Below are 21,054 nucleotides of genomic sequence, written 5' to 3'. Positions count from 1 at the left end.
ATTCCATTTTATGTTATTTGTTTAAAGTTGTGATGTATTTGTAATTTGTATCAAACTCATATTATAGTGTAAAATGTTATGGTTGGAATTAGCCATCTTAGGACAACGGTGCTTATACCGTTTAGATGACTTTAGGTCCCCAACGAACTTTCAAAAGCCCGATCAAATTCAACGGTTTTTTAGGCTAAGTATAAAAATGGGATTTTCTAAACTGCTTTTCAAGCGTAATCGATATTTTTAAACTCCAAGCGGTTAAAAGCAATTATTGGTGATAAAGGCATTTTTAGAAGCTTAATAAATCCTATTACAAACTCTTTAAGCAAATTCACTCGTTTTCCTTTAAACTATACAGAAAGAGATTTTTTACAAAACGACTTTAAAACAATTTTGGGCCTCAGTCCACGGACAATTTCCAGTCAAAAAAGCAAATCTTGTATCATTTATAAATTTCAGAAAAAACGGACCAATTCCATACTTAAGGTTTAAAACTGGTAGGGACCAGCTTTTGATAAAAAATACAACTCACTTTCCTGAAAATTAAAACAAAACCAAGCTTTTACCTATGCTTTCAAATTTTGGGCCAAGAAAAGGCCAAAAAGATGAGTCTATACAGCCAAGATATACTCTTTTGGACACATAAAAACGCTCTTTTATAACATAAAACCCCAATCGTAATATAAAGTTCCGGATAAGATTGAACGGACCAAAACGGATCGACACGAGTCCACGAATCAGTATGACATAACCTTAATTCTATAAAAACCAAAACATCTCTTTTCCCTTCATTTAGGAAATAAAACATACTCCTTGTATATAAAAGGAGACTATTTATACACGGATATTGTAAATCCAAAACTACGATAACCTGTATATAAGGGGAATATATTCAAATTCTTTCCAAAAAAAAATGATATGGAATTTACAAAAATGACAGTTTCTTTGCGAGAATAAACACTAAACGGACAATTTATGCAAATACTCATACTTTGGAATTCGAAGGTCAATATACATAATACTTGATCCTTAATATTTAGGGTACCTAACACTTTTCCCAGGATCCTTGAACCATCATCTAGAACTTCGGATTACGAAGGTTTTTTTTAATTGTATCTCAATAAACCCTTCGCCCCGGTTTTCCTGATTTCCTAAAAATTAGGTGGCGACTCCTTTCAAAGAATAAGTCTGAAAGAGAACCAACGAGTTCGTAGTAGCCTTTTATACCTTAACAGCGCGTAAAAAGCGAACCGTTACAGATGTAACAACCCTCTCGATCGTTATGAAAAATCTAGGATCACCCTACCAAATAGAACCCTTCCAAGGGTAGAATGAGCTAATAGAAACTCAAATGTAGAAGTCTAAGAACTGAAAACTTGGCTTGTTTGTGATTATTGTTTGGTTGTGTTGAGACCATTGGGGGGTGACGTAGGAAATTAGACCTCCGTTGGACATTCCGACCCCACGGGTGAGTTTTTACATTAATGTGCATGTTTTGTTTGTGTTTATGAGGCCTTGGATAAAGTGTTGTGTGGTAGAGTGGAAAACTGGTGAGAAAAACAGAGCTCACTGGTTTGGGTTGTCACTGCGGCAAACAAAGTCCCGCTGCAGAGAGACCGCAGTAGCGACCGACCGGTTGCTGCAACGGGGGAAAGGGAAAGGGGCGTTTGCATGACGGACCTTTGGACCGCTATAGCCGTTATTATGGCGGGTCCGTTCTCGCCACGGCGGAGTGAGCAATTAGTGGTGGTCGCTACGTGAGCCGCTTGCCCGCTGGGACGACCGCAACGACGGAACGACCGCCCGCGGTGGTCGGCCCGGGACGGAATTTCGGGTTTTTAAACACTTAGTCCGAATTTATAAAACTCCACGACACAGGTTTCGAGGGCACTGAGGGGAAATTCTGGCTACGGCAAAAAATATTCTTAAGAGGTAAGTCTCAACTCTTCCTTCCTTCATTACGCATTCATCTCTAAGATTATCATCATTCTAATGAGTCTACAATGGTGAATTGAGACTACTAACCCTAGAACTTAATAGACCTTTAATAGTTGGTGGCTTATGAATATTATGGTGAGATTATTATCCAAAGGCTTGTTTTATCACTTTTAATCAAGAATTGAACCGTTAAAGGCATGAACTAAGTGAATTGAGACTTAGGGTTTCATAAACGTGGTATCTTGACCATAGAAATTGCTTGTAAGGGATAACTTGATTGAATAACCTTATGAATTGATAGTTTATGGTTGCTAAGGCCAATGTTAGGATGATTTACACCTAGTAAGCATCCACCCATTAGAAAGGGGTAAAGTGGAAGGGTGTTCATCAAATTGATATTGTCGACTAGAGTGATTGTGACTTATTTAGCATCTTAATTGCTAGACTTTGAGCATTCCGAGGCATTACAGAAGGGGAAGGCTATAGCGGAGTGATTCTCATTGTTCCAGCTCTGCAGTTGAGGTAGGTTGCGGTTTACTTGAGTTAGACTTTGATTAGTCGATTGTATGTGTTATGAGATTGATAGGAGAAAGCATGTCTAGTCTTCGGGCATAATATGTGGTTGGAATTCCTATATGTTATTAAATAAGTGATAATGTGGGCTTAATGCCATTATTCTTTGTGTTGTGATCTATAATTTGATGATAATTGTGGTGAGAAGTTAATATGATGTTCTTGATGAAAATGAGATACTACTTGATAATCGATCATTGAACATGATGTGAAAAGGCACATTTGACAGGGGGTGAGGATGTGACCTAGATTATGGGCTCGTGATCCGAGGTCAGTTCCAGAGTGAGTGGTACATGGACACCATGGGTCCTCTGCTGGTCATAGCTATTGGGCAAAGACACCAATTAGCATGTATGTACACGAGTGATCAGTGACTGAGTATGTAAGAACATTGTGGCGAGGTTTATTCCATTGCTTGCTTCCGTTAACTTGATTGTTAATATCATTGGTGGGCTTCATTGTTAATATCATTGGTTGACTTGATTGTTAATATCATTGGTTGACTTGGTGTTGGTTATCTGGTTTTGTGTTGTTGACTGGTCTGTCTTTATTGATTTTATGATTCATGCATGATAGTAATCTTAGTCGGCCTATGATATCTACCGGTACATATTGTTTGTACTGATACTACCTTGTCGCATTCTTTTAGTGTAGATTGCAATCCAGGGATCTTTTACTAGCCTCATATTTAGCTCGAGGCCATTTCTTGCGGCAGTTGAGGGGAGCTTCTATCCGTGCTGAGCGCCTCGAAGATCTTCCTTTATTTAATATCTATTTCCATTCCGGTACATTGATGTTTATTTATTTCGGTACAAAGATGGATTCCTTAGACATGTTTTGGATTAGAGTCCTTGTACGGTGACTTTTGGATTTTGGGGTTGTAATAGCTAGGACTTCCGCACTTACATTATTGTTTTATGGCATGACTACTTTTGATTTAATCTTGCGTTTAATTTGTTGTGAACTGAATGAATTGACTAAGTAAAAATGGACTCGAATGAGTAGATGGTTAAGCGTATTGGTTCGCCCACTAGAAGTTAGTGTGGGTGCTAGTCATGGAGGGTTGGGTCGTGACATTAATAAAATTTCTTTACCAAAGAATAGATAATATGGACGAGAAGGAGTATTATTACAAAAATGCATATCTCTATTGTTTCTAGATGTTATTGTTGTTCTATTCTTCATGAGGAAACCTTTCATCATTTATTTATTTCAGGGGAGTTTGCTAAGAATGTTTGGCCAGTCTTTAAGAATGCTGCAAGGATTCACATGAACTTTATTCAAATCCATGAAGCACTTAGAACATGGTGGGATGCAGCCTGTGGAGATAAGTTGAAACTAATTATACAAGCAGTTCCTGCCATGGTCACTTGGGAATTATGGAAAAGAAGGAATAATATCAGACATGAGGGTTCATTGATCTTTAATAGAGTGGTGCATGAGGTGAAAAATAACCTATTCTATCTAGTAAAACCAACATATTCTTGGCTTAAGAGTATCTCATTCTTATGGCCGGAGATGGTAAGATCTCTAGAAGGTTATACATCTATTATTGTTACAAAAATAGTGTTCTGGTATTTTTCCTGTTCATGGGTGCTATAAGTGTAATACAGATGGTGCTTCAAAAGGGAACCCTGGTCCAAAATCATATGGTTTTTGTGTGAGCAATTGTAACGGAGATTTTGTTTATGCTCAATGTAAGGCGATAGGGTAAACAACTAACATAGTTGCTGACAAGGGTTATATTAGAGGGACTGGACCTTTGTGTTTCTAAGAATTTTCTGCCAGTGATAATAGAAACTGATTTTATTCTGCTCAAAAACTTGGTGGAAGGAAAATGGGAAGCCCCATGGTGTATTGCAACTCTGGTGGACCAAATTAAGGCTCTAAAGGATAACCTTGAAGTGATGTTTAGAGAAGGCAATTGCCAGGCGAATTATTTAACTTACCTAGCTTTTGGTTTTACAGGTACAAAGAAGATTTAACAATTTTTTTTATTTGCCTAGCGCAGGAATAAAAATTCTTAACATGAGAAGCAACAAATACCAAATCTTAGGATCAGGACAGCAAGGAACACCAATTATCAAGCAGGTACTTAAAATACTATGTTGCTTAACCATTAACAAGATCTTGATGGTGGTATTAGCATTGACTCATTCTATTAAAGTCTTGGAAATAGTAAAGTAGTTAGATTCTAAGTACTATCAAAGGGTGATATCATTCAATCAACAAGCAACACAACAGCACCAACATAAGCAGAAATAGTACATGTTGAAGGAAATTGTCTTATGCATCTGGAGAATCTCATAAGTCTCTACATTTTATAGAGGATTGTGGGATTTTTTAGTCTAAGACAAGATCCGTACCTTTGATGAATCAAATCTTTCAAGATAGCTCATACTCATTCACCACATATCTAACTAATCTTCACTCGATTCTACAACAGCTTCTCTTGAGTTTGTTACTCCGTGGTTTTGGTTTTCACTGCTCCAGGTGAGAGTTTAATAGGTGTGAATAAAGTTAAATCAAGACCAGAGAAGTTGAAGGTATTACCTTTGAAGATGAATCTCTTCTGATATGCAACAAGCAGCAGCTCCAATGTAGCCTCCGAGATCAAACCCAGCTCAATACCTCGACGACACCGATTTGGTGGTTCCGATGATCAGGTTGGGGGAGAGATTTTAGGATTGTGTCCGTCGATGATTTAGGGAGTCTGGAACCAAAATGGCCCTAAAAGACACATTGAACAAAAATACCCCAGGAAAAAAAAAAGGCACAAAAGTACCTTTAACACAGTAAAATACTGCGTTAAAGGACTTAACCGTAACGGCACGGTTAACTCCTTTAATGTAGTATTTTACTTCACTAAAGAATATTGCCTCTCTCCTTTAGGGCAGTAAAATACTGCGCTATAGGACCTATTTGTTTTGGTTAAACTCTCTTTCTTTTACATTTTCACACTTTTTTACGTACTCTAGCCGTATATTAATCATGTTTTGAGACTCCGGAACTTTAATATTTTAGATAGAACCCTACTTATTTTTGTGTGATTAATAAGGTAGGATCAATACATCAAGGATACGCAGAACTTCGGATTGTCCTTTTAGTGGTTGAAAAGTGCTCGAAGTCCATTTTTATTTGAAGACTTGTAGTCATTAGCTTTACGTTATTTATGTTTTAGGGTTTCATGTTATTTTTAAATTAATGTGTAACTTTATTTCGAATGTGTCATGATTTTTTTATTATCAATTTAGGATGTGACACTATAAACAATAATAAAGACTAAGATAATATTTATAAATATAAGAGAAAAGACATGTTTTAACCCCTGAACTTGGCACGAAAACTCACTTTAGCAACTAAACTTAACTTTTATTTATTTACCCCCCTTAACAACTTACGTTTCAATTATTTTCCACCCCAAAAAAATAATACCACTCTCACAATGGGAGGTGTATTACACTCGCGCCACGTCAATGCCACATCATTGTCACGTCGTTGCCACATCATTGCCATGTCAAAATTACCAACACTTCATTTTTTGTTTTTCTTTTATTATTTTTTCTCTTTCTCTTTCTTCTTCTTTCTCCTCATCCTCACCCTACTTTTAACAACCACTACGCCGCCGCCGCCTCTCCGCCGCCGCAAAAAATTGACGAACCCGCTCTTAAAAAAAAAAAAATCATCACCATCATCTTTAACCCACATCCACACCCACCACCACCATCATCTCCCCACCAAATTTCATCAAATTCCTTAAAAGAAAAAAAATCACCACCACCATCTTTAACCCACATCCACAACCACCATTATTTCTAGCAAAACCATTTCTTCCACCACCATTATTAGTAAACCCATTTCTACCGTAACTTTATTTTTGAAAGAAAATCAAAATACCCACATCCACAACCATCACCATTTCTAGCAAACCCATTTCTTCCACCACCATTATTAGCAAACTCATTTCTTCCGTAACTTTATTTTTGAAAGAAAATCAAAATCAAAATCAAAATCAAAATCAAGAAACCAAAAAATGATGAAACATATTCTACTCACAAGCCTAAAAGATAACTAAAACATAATCGGAAGGAGAAGCACAACGTATAGCGGCTAATATTCCTCTTCTTCCGTTGGAATTAGCTAATGATGTGCTTAATTCTAAAGTCAAAGCGCTTCATGAAATTTTTTATAATTTCCATTCAATGAATTATTATCTTTTATATACTTCTAAGTAAGCTTGGAATAACAACTTCACTAAAGAAATTGCACGGACTCGCCTTCACTAAAGAAAAAAAAAATTTTGTGGTGGTGGTGGAGGTGGCGATTGTGGGGAAGAGGGACCGGGGGGGGGGGGGGGGTTAGAAAAAGAAAAAAACTGGGGGGTTGTGGCGGGGGCGGGGGGGTGGAGGGGGAAGAAAAACGGTGGGGGGGGGCGTGGGTGGGAAGAAAAACGGTGGGGGCGGGGGCGTGGTGGGGGGAGGCGGGGGGTACGTGGAGTGGGAAGAAGATGTTGGGTGGAGTTGTGGAGTGGGAGGGGGATTGTGAAGAAGATGGTGATGGTTTTTATTTTTATTTTATTTTTTAATTGTATAATGTTTATTTTATTTTTTAATTTATATATATATATATATATATATATATATATATATGACCGGGCTCACTTTTTTTGTTTTTCACTCTCTTTATTATTATTTTTTTAATTTTTTTTTGCCACGTCAGCATTTGGGGTGGAAAACAATTGAAACGTAAGTTGTTAAAGGGGGTAAATAAATAGAATTTAAGTTTAGTTGCTAAAGTGAGTTTTCGTGCCAAGTTCAGGGGTTAAAACATGTCTTTTCCCTAAATATAAATAGATACGCAAAAAATATATAATATTTACTTAAACTGTACAATTCTATTGTATATACTAGTGGGTCCCACATGCGGTATGCTTGAGACTATCCTTAGGCCTAAGGCTCATACCATCCCCACCGCCCTCGCCATTATCTCCATCCCCCTTTTCCCTCTTAATAAGTGGGCGCTCTAAGCCATGATCATCCCTCGCTGTTGCGCCCTTCTGCATAACGTGCTTCTTCTTGGGATCTAGTCCCGCTGGTATGCTCAGAATCTCAGGCTGAGCTGGGTCTGGAAACGCGACCTCCTCCTCGTCGGGAGTTGCCACCGCAGGCGCCGAAGGATGAACCTGAAAAATATATAAAAATTAGTATCATTTCTTATTTATATTGAATACATTAACGTTTGTTGAATAATCAAACCTGTGTATCGACAGGTGCCTGAATAGGCTCCTGAGATGGGTCTGGTGCTGAATATGAAGTAGTCTCATGGACGAGATATTATTTGAGGTCCAAATAAAGTTTAAAAAAATTAAACAAATATTCACCTTATATTGAATAAAATTGATTTTAACTAAAAATCTTACCGGTGGCTCGACAGTCTCATGAGAAGACACCTCTGGCTCGGCAGGTTGATGAGAAAACACCTAAGTGGGTCGCTAGGGATGGCAATAGGGCGGGTTAGGGCAGGTTAGGGCGGGGCAAGCCTTGACCTGCTAAGATTTCGACCCGCCCGCCCCCGCCCTGTTTAGCTTTTTTCAAGGAAATTGCCCTGCCCTGCCCCCGCCCCGCTAAGCCCCGCCCTCGCCCCGCCCCGTTTATATTATCTTTCATTTTTCCTCTTTATTTTTCACTTCGAAGCATGACATATTTTCTTAAAAACAATTAAATGAATGATTAGTTCCTAAATTTGGATTTTTTTTCTTTTGATCATTCAAATTTCAAAATAGAACTAGAATTTAAATATTTTACTATATTTAGCATGAGAATACACAAAACCATCTTTAGTATAATTAAATAAGCTTGAAGGAATGTTTGAGTTAAAAAAAAATGATTTGTCTTAATTACTAAAGACAAACTTGTGATGTAAGTATAATGCGGCAAGTAGTAGTATTTCACCTTTTTGTAGATGTCTTTTTAGTGATTTCTTCTAAATGAATATTGTTAATCGTAAGATCGCTTAATTAGGCGATCACTTTTGCGATAAATAGGAAAGGTTTTGTACAAGCTTAAACAAATAGAATAGTTCTATTACTGGGTTTACTTCATAAGTTTAGTTTTATAATAAAAAAAATATTGATTTTAATTTATGCTAGAAGTCACATTTTAAAAAATAAGAATTTAATAACAGAAATGAGAAATCTTACAAACTTCCAAGCAATCATGCTTATACTTTTAGTAGTAAAGAACGACGCTTCAAAATGTGGATTCAAACTAAGGAACAAGAATAAAATAGTCATTTTTTACCCAACCCACTTATAACCCATTTCTTGCCCTACCGCCCTCGCCCTATTAAAAATTTTCAAAAATTAAATTTTGCCCTGCCCTGCCCCGCCCCGCCCCGTTTATATGTTTCCCTGCCCTGCCCTATTATGACTTTGCCCTGCCCTGCCCCGCCCTGCCCTACCCTAATTGCCATCCCTATGGGTCGCACTTGTGGACCCACTGGCGCCGAATCCTAAAATATGAAAAATTACGAAATAATAAATAACATATATATTTAAAATAAGTACTTTAAATAATCAAATATGTATTTTAAATATTCACCTTATATTGAATAAAATTAATTTTAATAAAAAGCTTACATGTGGCTCGACAGTCACATGAGAAGACACCTCTGGCTCGGCAGGCCCATGAGAAAACGCCTGAGTGGGTCGCTCTGGTGGACCCACTGGCGCCGAATCCTAAAATATAAAAAATTACAAAATAATAAGTAACATATATATTTAAAATAAGTAATTTAAATAATCAAATAAGTATTTTAAATACTAACCAGGATTAAAAAGTCATTGAGTCAAGAATCCTAGGTCCGTCTAAATTTCTCACTAGCCGCTCATCATCTAACAATGCCGGAAACGCCACCCAATCGATGTCATCATGCTCCTTCATGTACGCATTCTGGCTCGGCTGAGATGAAGACTCAAGTATCTCAGCAAATAGGTGCGCCAGCGTAAACGTAGGTGATTGTCCAGCTGAGCTGCCACTGGCCTGGAACAGCTGCGGATGGACTAGAATGGGAACGGCCTCTGGAATGTGAGCGGCCTCATCTGCCTCGTCTACCAGATGGTGCCCTCCACCACCAAGTCCTCTAGCAACACTGTGTCCTCTACGAGCACCGCGTCCTCCAGCAGCACCGCGTCCTCTGGCAGCACCACGCCCTCCTCCTCGCGCTGCCTGATACTCATCCTCTAGAACAGGATCATTCATGCGCCTAAACTCTCCTGCCTGCCGGATACCGTCCTCGGATATCCGTACCATCTCCGTTGCAAGCCCCGTAACCCCGGGGTAAGACATATGCTCTAACCCCAATATGTGTAATCGTTGTACGGCCACCAGCTGCATTTGTGTTCAACAGTAAAAAATAGTTATTTTTAAAACATAATAATTAATACAATTAAATAAATCTAAATACGATAAACTTACCAACGCCTCGCACTGCCCCGCGAGTACTGCATATCTTACATCCCTTCCGGGACGCAAAGCTGGGTTGCCGATCAAACGGCGTGTGATCCCATGATACCAGCGCATGTAATCCATGATGGGAGTCGCATGACCGACCACCGCTAAAGTCCCTAACCTGTCCAGCCAACGCTGGAGCTGGACACCCATGAAAGCCAAAAATGCATCATCAACGGCAGCTCGATCGTCCTGCTGGTAGTGTTGGAGCTTATGTCGAACGTCGGGGGGTATATTCTGTGTATGCGCAAACTGTCGTAAGACGCACTCGGGCATGTGGTCCTCAACGATATCTAGGTGTATCAATGGACACCGCGACCTCCACACAGCCTGACCTGCCCTGCAAAAGGCCGGCAACTCATCCAAAATAGTAGCGTATGACGTCCATATAAATAGCTGCATAAAATATAGATACAAATTAGTGATGACCAAGTAGAAAAGATGTTTAATTAAATTAATAATGTAAAGTTAAATAGTTTTACCGCATCGTCCGTCACCTAATCAAGCTGGTCTCGGAATGGAAAAATATATCGTGGTGCATATCCATATTCCGGTCAAAACCTGCCGTCCACCTCCTCGCGTAAGGCATGTCAATACCGAGGTGATGCCTAGGTATGAGCTGAAAAGGTAGCATCCTCTCCCACGCCCATAACTGAAAGCGATATTAGAAAATACGATTTTTAGTCGTCGTTTCAAGAGGTTTTCTTATATTAAAGGAACACACACTTAAAATATTACCTGGAGAAGAGCAAAAAATCCACACACATCGCTGATACGGCCAATAGACGCGCGGCATAGGCATCGGTAGAGGTACTCCAAAACAGCACCGCCCCAGATGTAGTCTCCCAAGCGGTCCAGATGCTCCTAGAAGGCCAAATATCGTAAGCTGACATAGGCAGCCGATGTGTTCGAGAACAAGATGCCCCCGAATATAATAAGTAGATACAAACGGGCATGACGATCAACAACGTCCTGCAGAGTGTCGTCCTCAATAAGAGGCTCTGCGAGCAAATAAGTGCAGAGTGCACTAATCTGCACCTGACTCTGTCCCGAGATATGGGCCGCGGCACCAGGTACGAAGTGGGTGAGCCTAATCAACTCCGTCACCCATGTCCTACCAAGAGGAGGCTCGTACCAACTGTATAATGGCTCTCCATCTACCCGTAATCTAAACAGGACCTCCACATTCTGAAGTGTAATCGTGACCTCACCAGTGCAACAGTGCAAAGATGGAAGGTATGTGTCTCCAGCCTCCACCGCTCAACCATGGCCGTAATGAGCGCCCAATTATGTGGTACCCCACCAACGGACACGCATGATAGATACCGCCCCGAAACAATATCTCTAAGACGAGAGGTGTAGGGGGCGCTCGCGTAAGAGAGCCCACGCTCTCTGCAGCCTACGGGGACGGAGCCTAGTCGCTATCCCTATAGCACCAGTCCATAATAACTCTGACCTATGAGTGTCTTGCAAAGAAAGTACTGATCTATCATCGGGCCCCGGGTGAACAGCGGGCCCCGGGTGAACATTCGGATCCATGAAAGAGTCGGGTCTGTAGAAACTAAATTATTCATTATTCTTGAAATTAAAGAGAAATTATATTAACTAATTAATCTTTTACAGGGAATATGTGAATTATGTTGTATTATATTTTGTGAATAATTATATCTAATTACAATTGTTCTCCTAACTACAATTAAAGAAATAACGAACTAATTTATTTAACAATTAACATGGGATAAACAATTTCACAAATAAATAAAGTAACAATGCCATAATTAACAAATAATAGGAGATTACTATATTTTTGTAATTTAACAATTCATAATCAGTTAACAAAATAATAATTCATAAACAATTAACAAATTATCAATTCATAATCAACAATTAACAAGTAATTAATTAATAATGGCATATTTTACAAATAATAGGAGGCTACTATATTAAACAATTCATAGACAATTAACAAATTAATAATTCATAAACAATTAACAAATTAACAATTCATAAACAATTAACAAATTAACAATCATAATTAACAAATTGAATAAATTAACAAAAAACCAAAAAAAAAAAAAAAAAAAAAAAAAGATGTTTTTTGAAGTGGGATCCACCTTTTTTTTCTCTCAAATTCAAGACTACTAATGGCGTTTTTTAGATGTAATTTGTTTTTAATAAAAAGTGGAGGGGACCGATGGTGGAACCGATGGGGTTTACGTCGGGGTCTTTAAAGTTTCGCGATATTTTAATATACGGCTAAAGGAAACTTTCCCAAGAAAATTGAATAAAAAACGATGTTTTTAAGTGGGGTCCACCTTAAAATCTTGCGTTAAATTTGTTTTAATGATTCGAGGGACATGGTGGAACCATTACGGTTAAGTCCTTTAACGAAGATTTTATTTTATTTAAGAGAGAGCAAAAAATAAAACTTTTGTGTCTCTCTTTTTTTTTAAGGGTATTTTTGCGCTGGGTGATTTTGGTCTCTCTTTTTTTGATTTTGGTTCTTTTATTGGGTCATTTTGGTTCCGGACTCTGATTTAGTAAAGTGACTCTTTAGTCTTAGCTTTTTGTTTTTGTTTTTCCTCTTTGGCTTGTACATTATTTACTTAGTATTTATTTAATAAAATACAACCACTACACTTAATGGTAATTATATATAATAAAAAAAAGGGCAAAGGTGCAAATATACCTCTCAACTTTGCGATTTAGAGCAGATATACCCTCGTTACAAAGTGGTGTATATATGCCCCTGACGTTACAAAATGGTGCAAATATACCCCTGCCGTTAAAAAATGGTGCAAATAGACCCTTTTCGCTGACGGGATTTTTTTTAAAAAAAAATAAATCTTTTAGGTTATTTTTTAATTAAAAAAATGTCACGTGACTTCAAAAAAAAATTCTACCCATTTTTTTTAGTAGACATACTTTTCTCAAGCCACATAATAATTTTTTTCTAGTGGATCGGGTCTGGTTCATTTAAAAAAATGGGTAGACTTATTTTTTAAAAGTGACGGAGATTTTTTTTTTTAAACGAACTAGACCCGGCACACCAGAAAAAAAATTATCATGTGGTTTTAGAAAAATATATCTACTCAAAAAAAAAAATAGGTAGAATTTTTTTTTTAAGTCACGTGGCATTTTTTTAATTGAAAAACAACTTAAATAATTTTTTTTTAAAATAAATCCCGTCGATAAAAATGATATATTTGTCATTTTCAGAACGGCATAAATATATATTAAAAATTTTATAACGTTAGGAGTATATATACATAACTTTTATAATAAGAAATATATCTGCTTTAAATCGCAAAATTGAGGGGTATATTTGCACCTTTGCCCTAAAAAAATTACAAGAAAAAGAGAAATAAAAGAAAAGACAAAAAGAAAAGGTCCTTTCAAATGTCCGCCAGTATTGAGATAGAATTGAGATAGGCCTTGAAGAAGCTTTACAGAAAATGGCCTCTGCTTCTACAACTCTTCGCATTTCCATTACACTTCGCTGCTCCAGCAATGACCATCTTCGAAGTAGAACCAACGTAGCATTGCCACGTCACTCTTCTTCTTCTTCTTCTTCTTCTTCGTCTCGTCCCTCTTCATCTGTTCTAACTTTCTCTCGTCGTCGAAGCAATAGCGCCAATTCTGCTGTCACTTCTTCCAACAAAAACAAAAAGAAAAAGGTACTACTACTAACCAATTTTATCCATACATTTTTCTCGAATTTTATTAGATATATAAACGAAGAGGGTTGTTGCAGGTAGATGGTATTCTTTTAGATTACATTTTTCTTATCTATATGGGGGTAGTTTGGTTCGCGGATTATAATCCTTGAACTAGTTTACCCCACCCTAGAGGTGTGATAAAATAACCCCAAGTTTGACAGGATAAGGTAGGGTATCCAGGATTAAGTTGGATCACACTTCATTATGGGATATCCCACCTAATCCCGCGTACCAAAACGACCCCATAGCATGTTTTCCCCACACAGTGGTTTAGAAGGGTCATGTGCTTGTCTGGTTAATTGGTTGGGGGAGGAAAAATTGAAGCAGGGCAAGAACAAAATCCATTACTTTTAAGGTTTAGGGCTGAAATGATCACTTTTTCATACATTAAGGACGATTTTAATTACCTGGTATATATATGCAGGATTAAAAGGATCACTTTTTCTATACTACTATTTCAGCTACATGATATATATATATATATATATATATATATAAAGGACTCAAATGGTCACTTTTTCTATATATTAAGGACTATTTCCGTTACATGGTATATATGAAAGACTAAGATAGTCCAACCCCCATACCTTAAGGACCATTTAATCATTTTCTCTGTATAGGAAGGAAGATGACACTAAAAAATGTGTCTTTCTTGAGAAAATGTTACTAGTAGTTTATTTGTTACCTAATAATGAGTTATTACAAATGTGATTCACATTTGAATATCACTTCTATTTTCCAGTACTTATCGGTGTAAAGGTAGTTGGTTCTTTAGCTGGAATACGGAGAGGCCCTCAGTTTGGGTGTAAAGCCTGCTTGACTATGTCTTAGTGCTAGGAGAAAATAGTTCTACTCTGGGGTGTTAAAATAAATACACATGAAGAAGAATTTATGATAGTTCTTTTTAAAATTCTTTTTTTTTTTTCCAATAAAGAAGGAAACAGATTCATTAAGTGAGGATTGAAAAGAAATTGAAGTTAAAGAAAATTATTTTCTAGTCTGTGATGTTAAAAAGGTTGAGTGTCAAAGTTTATTTTCTACTGATTGCCGTGGTCCCCATTAAGCAATTTTCTTGCGTTTTCTGATATAGGTTGCTGTTTATGGATTTATCATTTACTTTTATCAGTTGAATTATTATATAACCTTAATGTGCTTGTATGTGTAAGTACGTTATGCTTTGCAAACATATGCTAACCGATTATTGCTGGTGGCGCCCATGGGGGCCTAGACACGAGTAATTCTGATTTGATATGATTGTTTCAGGTAGTGCCAAGTCAATACCTATCAAAAATAAGTTCCAAGTCAATAGCATAATGCTTCACGTGCCATATTGATGTAGTTGAACATAGCAAAGGGAAAGCATCATATACTGCTGTGTCTGTTGTTTTTATTTAACATCTTAAACAAAATTGCACCTTGTGTTTCAACAGCAATTGTTGCACCAGTCCACTTACTTGTGCAGTGGACGTCTTTCTGTAATCATGACAAAGCTTGATCTACTTGCATGTTGCTTTTAGCATAAGGATCAATACGAGGAGACAAATCTTTTTCGGTGTAATTGTATATGATAGACATATAGAGTAGCGATTTGCCGATCCATATATGTTACACTAACTCTGTAGCATTTACAGTTGACGAGGTGGTTTAGATTTTCAGCAGCTATTTTTTTCTGGTACATGTGATTATCCATCAAAGAGAACCCTGTCCCATGAACTCCCTTTTGTGCACGTTAATGTCCATCAAGATACCGTTCAGTTCTCATGCTGATAAAATCGTATTCCTGTCTCATCTTTTCTGGGTGTGGAGTGCAACTGTCCTTTTAGTTAGCCTGCTGAATGTACATGATTTTTAACATGGATTGATCTTTTGAGATCTTTCACTTGAATATTCAAACTATTTTCCTTGACTAGTAGTTTCCTAAAAACATATCGTGTTTTTGCTTTCTTGCTCATACTTGCTCATGAACTTTGATATCATTGACAACCTCTTCATAACAGCTGAATACTTGTATTACACACCCTAACTGTTTACTAAAAATGAGGGTCTGTTATTTGCTTCTTGTGTTAGAATTCACCTAGGAAAGATACCGAGGAAGTTGGTGACATAGATGAAGATGCTTTTGAGGCACTCTTTCAGATGCTGGAAGAAGATCTGAAAAATGATGACCTATCTTTGAACGATGATGATGATATAACTGAGGAGGACCTCGCAAAGCTTGAATGTGAACTGGAGGAGGCACTGAAGGATGATGAACTACTAGGAGCAGTTGACTCAATTGCCAAAGAGGAAATTGAAAGTAGGGAGGCTGAAGATGAAGAAGCAGTAGAAGAAGATGATAATGAAGATGATGAAGATGAAGACATGCTAGAGAAATTGAAAACTTGGCAACTTAAGAAACTGGCATATGCCTTGAGAAAGGGAAAGCGTAAGTTAAATGTAAGTTGCAATCTTAATTAATTCTTCTCAAATTCAGATGCCGCAATTGCATTATAGCTTCTCATTACTCTTGAGTTTTAAGGCCACTTTGGTTGTACTCGGGCTCTTTGCACGTTCCAGCATTAAGCACGGTGCTAAGGAAATTGGTGCTATCTATCCATGTGTCTAAAGTTTTCAAATGCTTGGGCGAAACTTACCTTTGCTAATCTCATCTTTTCCTATGTACTTTCATTCTTGCATCATTTATGTAGCATTTAGCTGGACATCTACTTTTGGCTCGCATCATAATCATATTCTAGACATTAATTAGTCAAAACTATACTAATTTAGAGGGAGCATATTATGGATAATCTTGCATCTGGTATTTAGCTTTCTGCTAGATAAAGTCACCACAAGTAGCAGAATTGGAAGAGCAGAAAAATGTGGAACTGTTTCTTCTTGCCTCTACTACCTATTTAAAGAGAATATGTCTAGTGCTGCTAATTCTAGAACTTCTAATTTACTCTTTCCATCCAGATAAAAAATCTTGCTGCTGAGCTATGCCTTGATAGAGCTGTTGTTCTTGAATTACTTCGCAATCCTCCTCCAAATCTTGTGTTGCTGAGTGCTGCCTTACCTGATGAACCTGTTCCCAGAATGATAGAGCCTGAAATCCAACCCCAGGAGGTTGTTCCCACAGAGATGAATGATGCTGCGAAGCCAGAGGCTAACGTGGAAGTGCCAGTTCATGTGATGCAAAGTAATTGGTCTGCTCAAAAGAGGATAAAGAAAGTCCAGTTAGAAACACTTGAACAAGTTTATAGACGATCAAAGCGCCCCACTGTGAGTCCCATTACTTCTCTATTTGTGATCGATGTCTTTAAGTGTGTGAGTGAAATTTCATAAAATACAGAGCTTCTGCATATTGTTGCTTAACTCTGCACCTGAACAATGGGGCTTGGGTGTGAGAAAATGGAAAACGATCCTATCTGAAATAATGTAATTTTCGCGACTGAGGCCAACAATGTTGAGTGGTGGCTCTTGCGACCTTGGAGTTTAGGGGCCAAGTTTGATCTGGGATAAGTTAATCTGCTTTCTTGCTCTCGATATCCAAATCTCAGCACATCTGCCCTCCCTGTGTGCATTTCCCTTTTTAACTTGTTTGTTGTTTTCATGTTTATCTTTTTTCTGTTATTCTCCTTATTTGTTGGGGATGAACATGGATGTGATGAGAAAATTAAGACACGCCTATTTCTGGTTATCTGTTCTGCTCTAATATCCTTGTAGTTGACAGTTGACTAGAAATTGCCAATAAATTAAAGTAAATTGAGCAGTTGCTGCAGGCTGTAAACCAAAAGTCAGGAGATTTAAGATAGTAATAACTTTAGTACTGTGTTGATAAATCTAAGAAATGACGTCGGGTTTATTTATCTGTTCAATCAACTTAATACCTTTATGCCCTTCTATTCATAGTTCAAATGCATTCTGGTTCCCCTATTATTAGGAATCAGTAAGTTTAAAGTACTTGGATCACATAATTGAACCCTGCCACCGCAACCCCAACTTGTTTTGGACTGAGGCATATTAGTTGTTAACAACAACAACAACATACCCAGTAAATTCCCACAATGTGGGGTCTGGGGAGGGTAGAGCGTACGCAGACCTTACTCGAGGCTGTTTCCGAAAGACCCTCGGCTCAAAAGAGAACAAGACAAAAGGTCAGATAAGGACAAGCATAACAAAACAATATGAAAACGAGAAGCAACAAAAGCAAGATAGTCATGATAAACAGCAACCATAAATAAATAAGATACGCGAAGTACAAGACCCAACAATATAAGCAGAAATTAGATGGCAATAAACGAATGAGCAAACTACAACAACTAGGACGAAAGAAGTAAGCAAGACTACCTCCTAACCTTCTATCCTAATCTGAGTCCTCCACAACCTCTTATCTAAGGTCATGTCCTCGGTAAGCTAAAACTGCGCCATGTCTTGTCTAACCATCTCTCCCCAATACTTCTTTGGCCTACCTCTACCTCTCCTGAAACCGTCCATAGCCAATCTCTCACACCTCCGCACTAGGGCATCTGTCTCTCCTCTTGACATGTCCAAACCATCTCAGCCTCGCTTCCCGCATCTTGTCCTCCACCAATGCCACTCCCACCTTGCCCCGGATATCTTCATTCCTAATCCTATCCTTCCTAGTGTGGCTACACATCCACCGCATTTCCGCGACTTTCATCTTCTGAACGTGAGAGTTCTTGACTGGCCAACACTCCGCCCCGTACAGCAAAGTCGGTCTAACCACCACTTTGTAGAACTTGCCTTTAAGTTTTGGTGGCACTTTCTTGTCACACAGCACTCCAGAAGCGAGCTTTCATTTCATCCATCCTGCACCAATACGATGTGAAACATCATCGTCGATCTCTCCATCTCCTTGAATAATAGCCCCAAGATACTTAAAACTTCCTTTCTTCTGGATGGCCTGGGTACCAAGCCTCACTTCCTTGTCAGCCTCATATGGTACGCCACTGAACTTGCACTCCAAGTACTCTGTCTTGGTCCTACTCAACTTCAATCCTTTAGACTCCAACGCCTGTCTCCAATCCTCCAGCTTAGCGTTAACTCCGCTACGAGTCTCGTCAATCAAGACTATGTCATCCGCGAACAACATACACCAAGGCACCTCACCTTGTATTTGTCGTGTCAATCCATCCATCACTTAGGCAAATAAAAATGGGCTAAGAGCTGATCCCTGGTGCAACCCCATCAGAATAGAGAAGTGCTCCGAGTCTCCTCCTACTGTCCTTACCATGGTCTTGGCTCCATCATACATGTCCTTTATCGCTCTAATGTACACCACAGGTACACCTTTAGCCTCCAAGCATCTCCAAAGAACCTCACCTCTAGGCATATTAGTTGTTGTGCATAATTGAAGTTATGCTTGAATTGCTATTATCAGGCACCAGATGACTAGTTTGAAGTGGTTGGATCTCGGATTCTTCTCGTTTGATCTGTAAATTGATAATGTTTCTCTTTTCAATTCACAATTGACTGAATTAGTACGTGGTACCTTTTTCTCTTTTACTGCATGTGGTATGATTAATTGATATAAGCTGGATACTGATGATTTATTTAGAAAGCCCGATCTATGTTAGTAGGCACTGCTAAATCATTCCAACATTGCACTGTCTATGCGGCTCATGACTCCTCATAATGGTATCTCTATGATTAAATGGATATGTGGCTTAGTTGGTGATGTAGTTGCATATAATTGCTAAGTGCTGACCTAGGATGAAAGAGAGAGCATTGTTATCCTTATACTCTCTTTGTTGCTGTGATGCAGAATGCGATGATTAGCAGCATTGTGCATGTGACAAATCTTCCTCGGAAAAGAGTTCTGAAATGGTTTGAAGACAAACGGTCTGAAGAAGGGGTTCCTGATCAACGAATTCCATACCAACCATTGTCTAAATCTTAATTTTACTTTCCCTGCAAGTACCAGCTAAAACAAGTGATTTCTGTCTGTTAAACAGGTTTCTCATGCTATGCTATCAGAAACTAGAATTTTGTGATACCAACCATCAGCTTCCTTTTGCTATTTATTCTACTGCAGCTATAACAACAGGAGCAAATAGCAATACCCTCTGTAAAGAAAAGATGATGATTAACAAAAAGAAATGAACATCTTTTGTTTGTGCGTTGTGTCGATTTAACTCTATCTTCATCGTATTATTGTTAGCAGTAGTTGCAAGTTCTTAGTACCAGGGGTTTGGATCTTTTGACTGTTCCTATTTTCTTCAGGTCCATCGAGCCTGATGTCTGTGAAATCCTACTTCTACAGCTATTGGGCAAATCTGCCTCATTAATACTAGTTTTTGGGAACACTAGAAATCTGCAATTCCAGTTTGAAGCAAAAGATTTTACGCCTCTAATAATGGAGAATACATTTTTCTTTGAAAACTAAGGATATTTAGTAGTATATGATTCTAAAACGGACAGGGTGAGATTCATTAGCCTACTAGAAAATCTGTTATGGCATGTTTCTTAATTCTTCCTTTGACGATACTGGTATATCAACACACTGCAAGTGTAAAATGATCCATCTTTAGACAGATCTGGTTTAAACACAATCAGAGGATCAGAAGAAGCAATATGGCCAGCGGGTAACGTTTAGTTGGAAAATAGTCTGAAAACCTTCGGGTGTGCTTGGTATGCCAAAATTATTGGAAAAAGGAAAGAACATTTTCATGACTAAGTTATTTTTAGTGTTTGATTATATGCCAAACTGGGGGGAAAATATCCTTGCTTGTGGGGAAAGTTTTTGCTTTACAACTTTAATTATGTATTACTTGCTCTAACTAATACTTAGAATTATAATTAATATTTACTAGTACTTTATCAAATTTACTTTTATTATTATCAATATTTGGCAACTCAGAGCAGAAAGCTACCAATGATAGCCCAACTTATAATATACTACCAAATTTAGCCCTAAACTATTCTTACTAGGCTATTGCCATCATAAGGGATTAGAACATAGAAAACTCGAGGGGGTTTTGTGTTGGTTCCCAAGTCCAAGCTTAAGTCAAATCGAGCACGCTTTAAAAATTTCTATTATATATAAGTGTGGAAGAGAGCGACAAATACAAGATTGATTTATGCGTAGGCTTTTTATAATTTATACGCGCGAATGAATGCAATGTTTAAAAAGCTATATAACTTGTACACTTAACTATTTTTTTATCCCACGTGGACATATGTCATAGTACTAAATATTTATTCTCTTCATGTATACACGTATGCACTTCAATTTTAATTCTCCGACACATATTTATTTCCTCCGTGCACTTTTACTTGTTCACTTTTGACTTTTCACGTTCTTGCTGAATATTTATTCTCTT

General features: G+C 37.9%; 1 protein-coding gene and 1 long non-coding RNA gene across 2 annotated transcripts; one reads left to right on the top strand and one right to left on the bottom strand.

Moving 5' to 3' along the window:
• Window positions 1-7,127: 7,127 nt before the first annotated feature.
• On the bottom strand, window positions 7,128-7,948 carry LOC132069196 (uncharacterized). The gene is made up of 2 exons (XR_009417694.1): window positions 7,761-7,948; window positions 7,128-7,687 (listed from the first exon to the last, which is right to left on the bottom strand). It is a non-coding gene; the product is annotated as an uncharacterized LOC132069196 (long non-coding RNA).
• A 5,462-nt stretch (window positions 7,949-13,410) lies between these two features.
• LOC132029532 (protein OVEREXPRESSOR OF CATIONIC PEROXIDASE 3) lies at window positions 13,411-19,850 on the top strand. Its single transcript, XM_059418784.1, has 4 exons — window positions 13,411-13,690; window positions 15,800-16,168; window positions 16,685-16,990; window positions 19,497-19,850. Exons 1-4 carry the CDS (start codon window positions 13,469-13,471, stop codon window positions 19,629-19,631), a joined length of 1,032 nt encoding a protein of 343 aa, XP_059274767.1. The 5' UTR covers window positions 13,411-13,468; the 3' UTR covers window positions 19,632-19,850.
• Window positions 19,851-21,054: the final 1,204 nt, after the last annotated feature.

This window comes from Lycium ferocissimum, chromosome 9, assembly GCF_029784015.1.
Source record: "Lycium ferocissimum isolate CSIRO_LF1 chromosome 9, AGI_CSIRO_Lferr_CH_V1, whole genome shotgun sequence".
Taxonomy (NCBI): Eukaryota; Viridiplantae; Streptophyta; class Magnoliopsida; order Solanales; family Solanaceae; genus Lycium; species Lycium ferocissimum.
The sequence above is the reverse complement of the archived record's forward strand: the minus strand, read 5'-3'. Positions and strand labels throughout refer to the sequence as shown.

What these genes read in the sequence shown, in the direction of transcription:
- LOC132029532 (XM_059418784.1), top strand. Translation starts at nt 13,469, where the DNA reads ATGGCCTCTGCTTCTACAACTCTTCGCATTTCCATTACACTTCGCTGC. An exon ending in ACAAAAACAAAAAGAAAAAG is followed by an intron (nt 13,691 to 15,799) that starts GTACTACTACTA and finishes TTCTTGTGTTAG; the next exon opens with AATTCACCTAGGAAAGATAC. An exon ending in GACGATCAAAGCGCCCCACT is followed by an intron (nt 16,991 to 19,496) that starts GTGAGTCCCATT and finishes GCTGTGATGCAG; the next exon opens with AATGCGATGATTAGCAGCAT.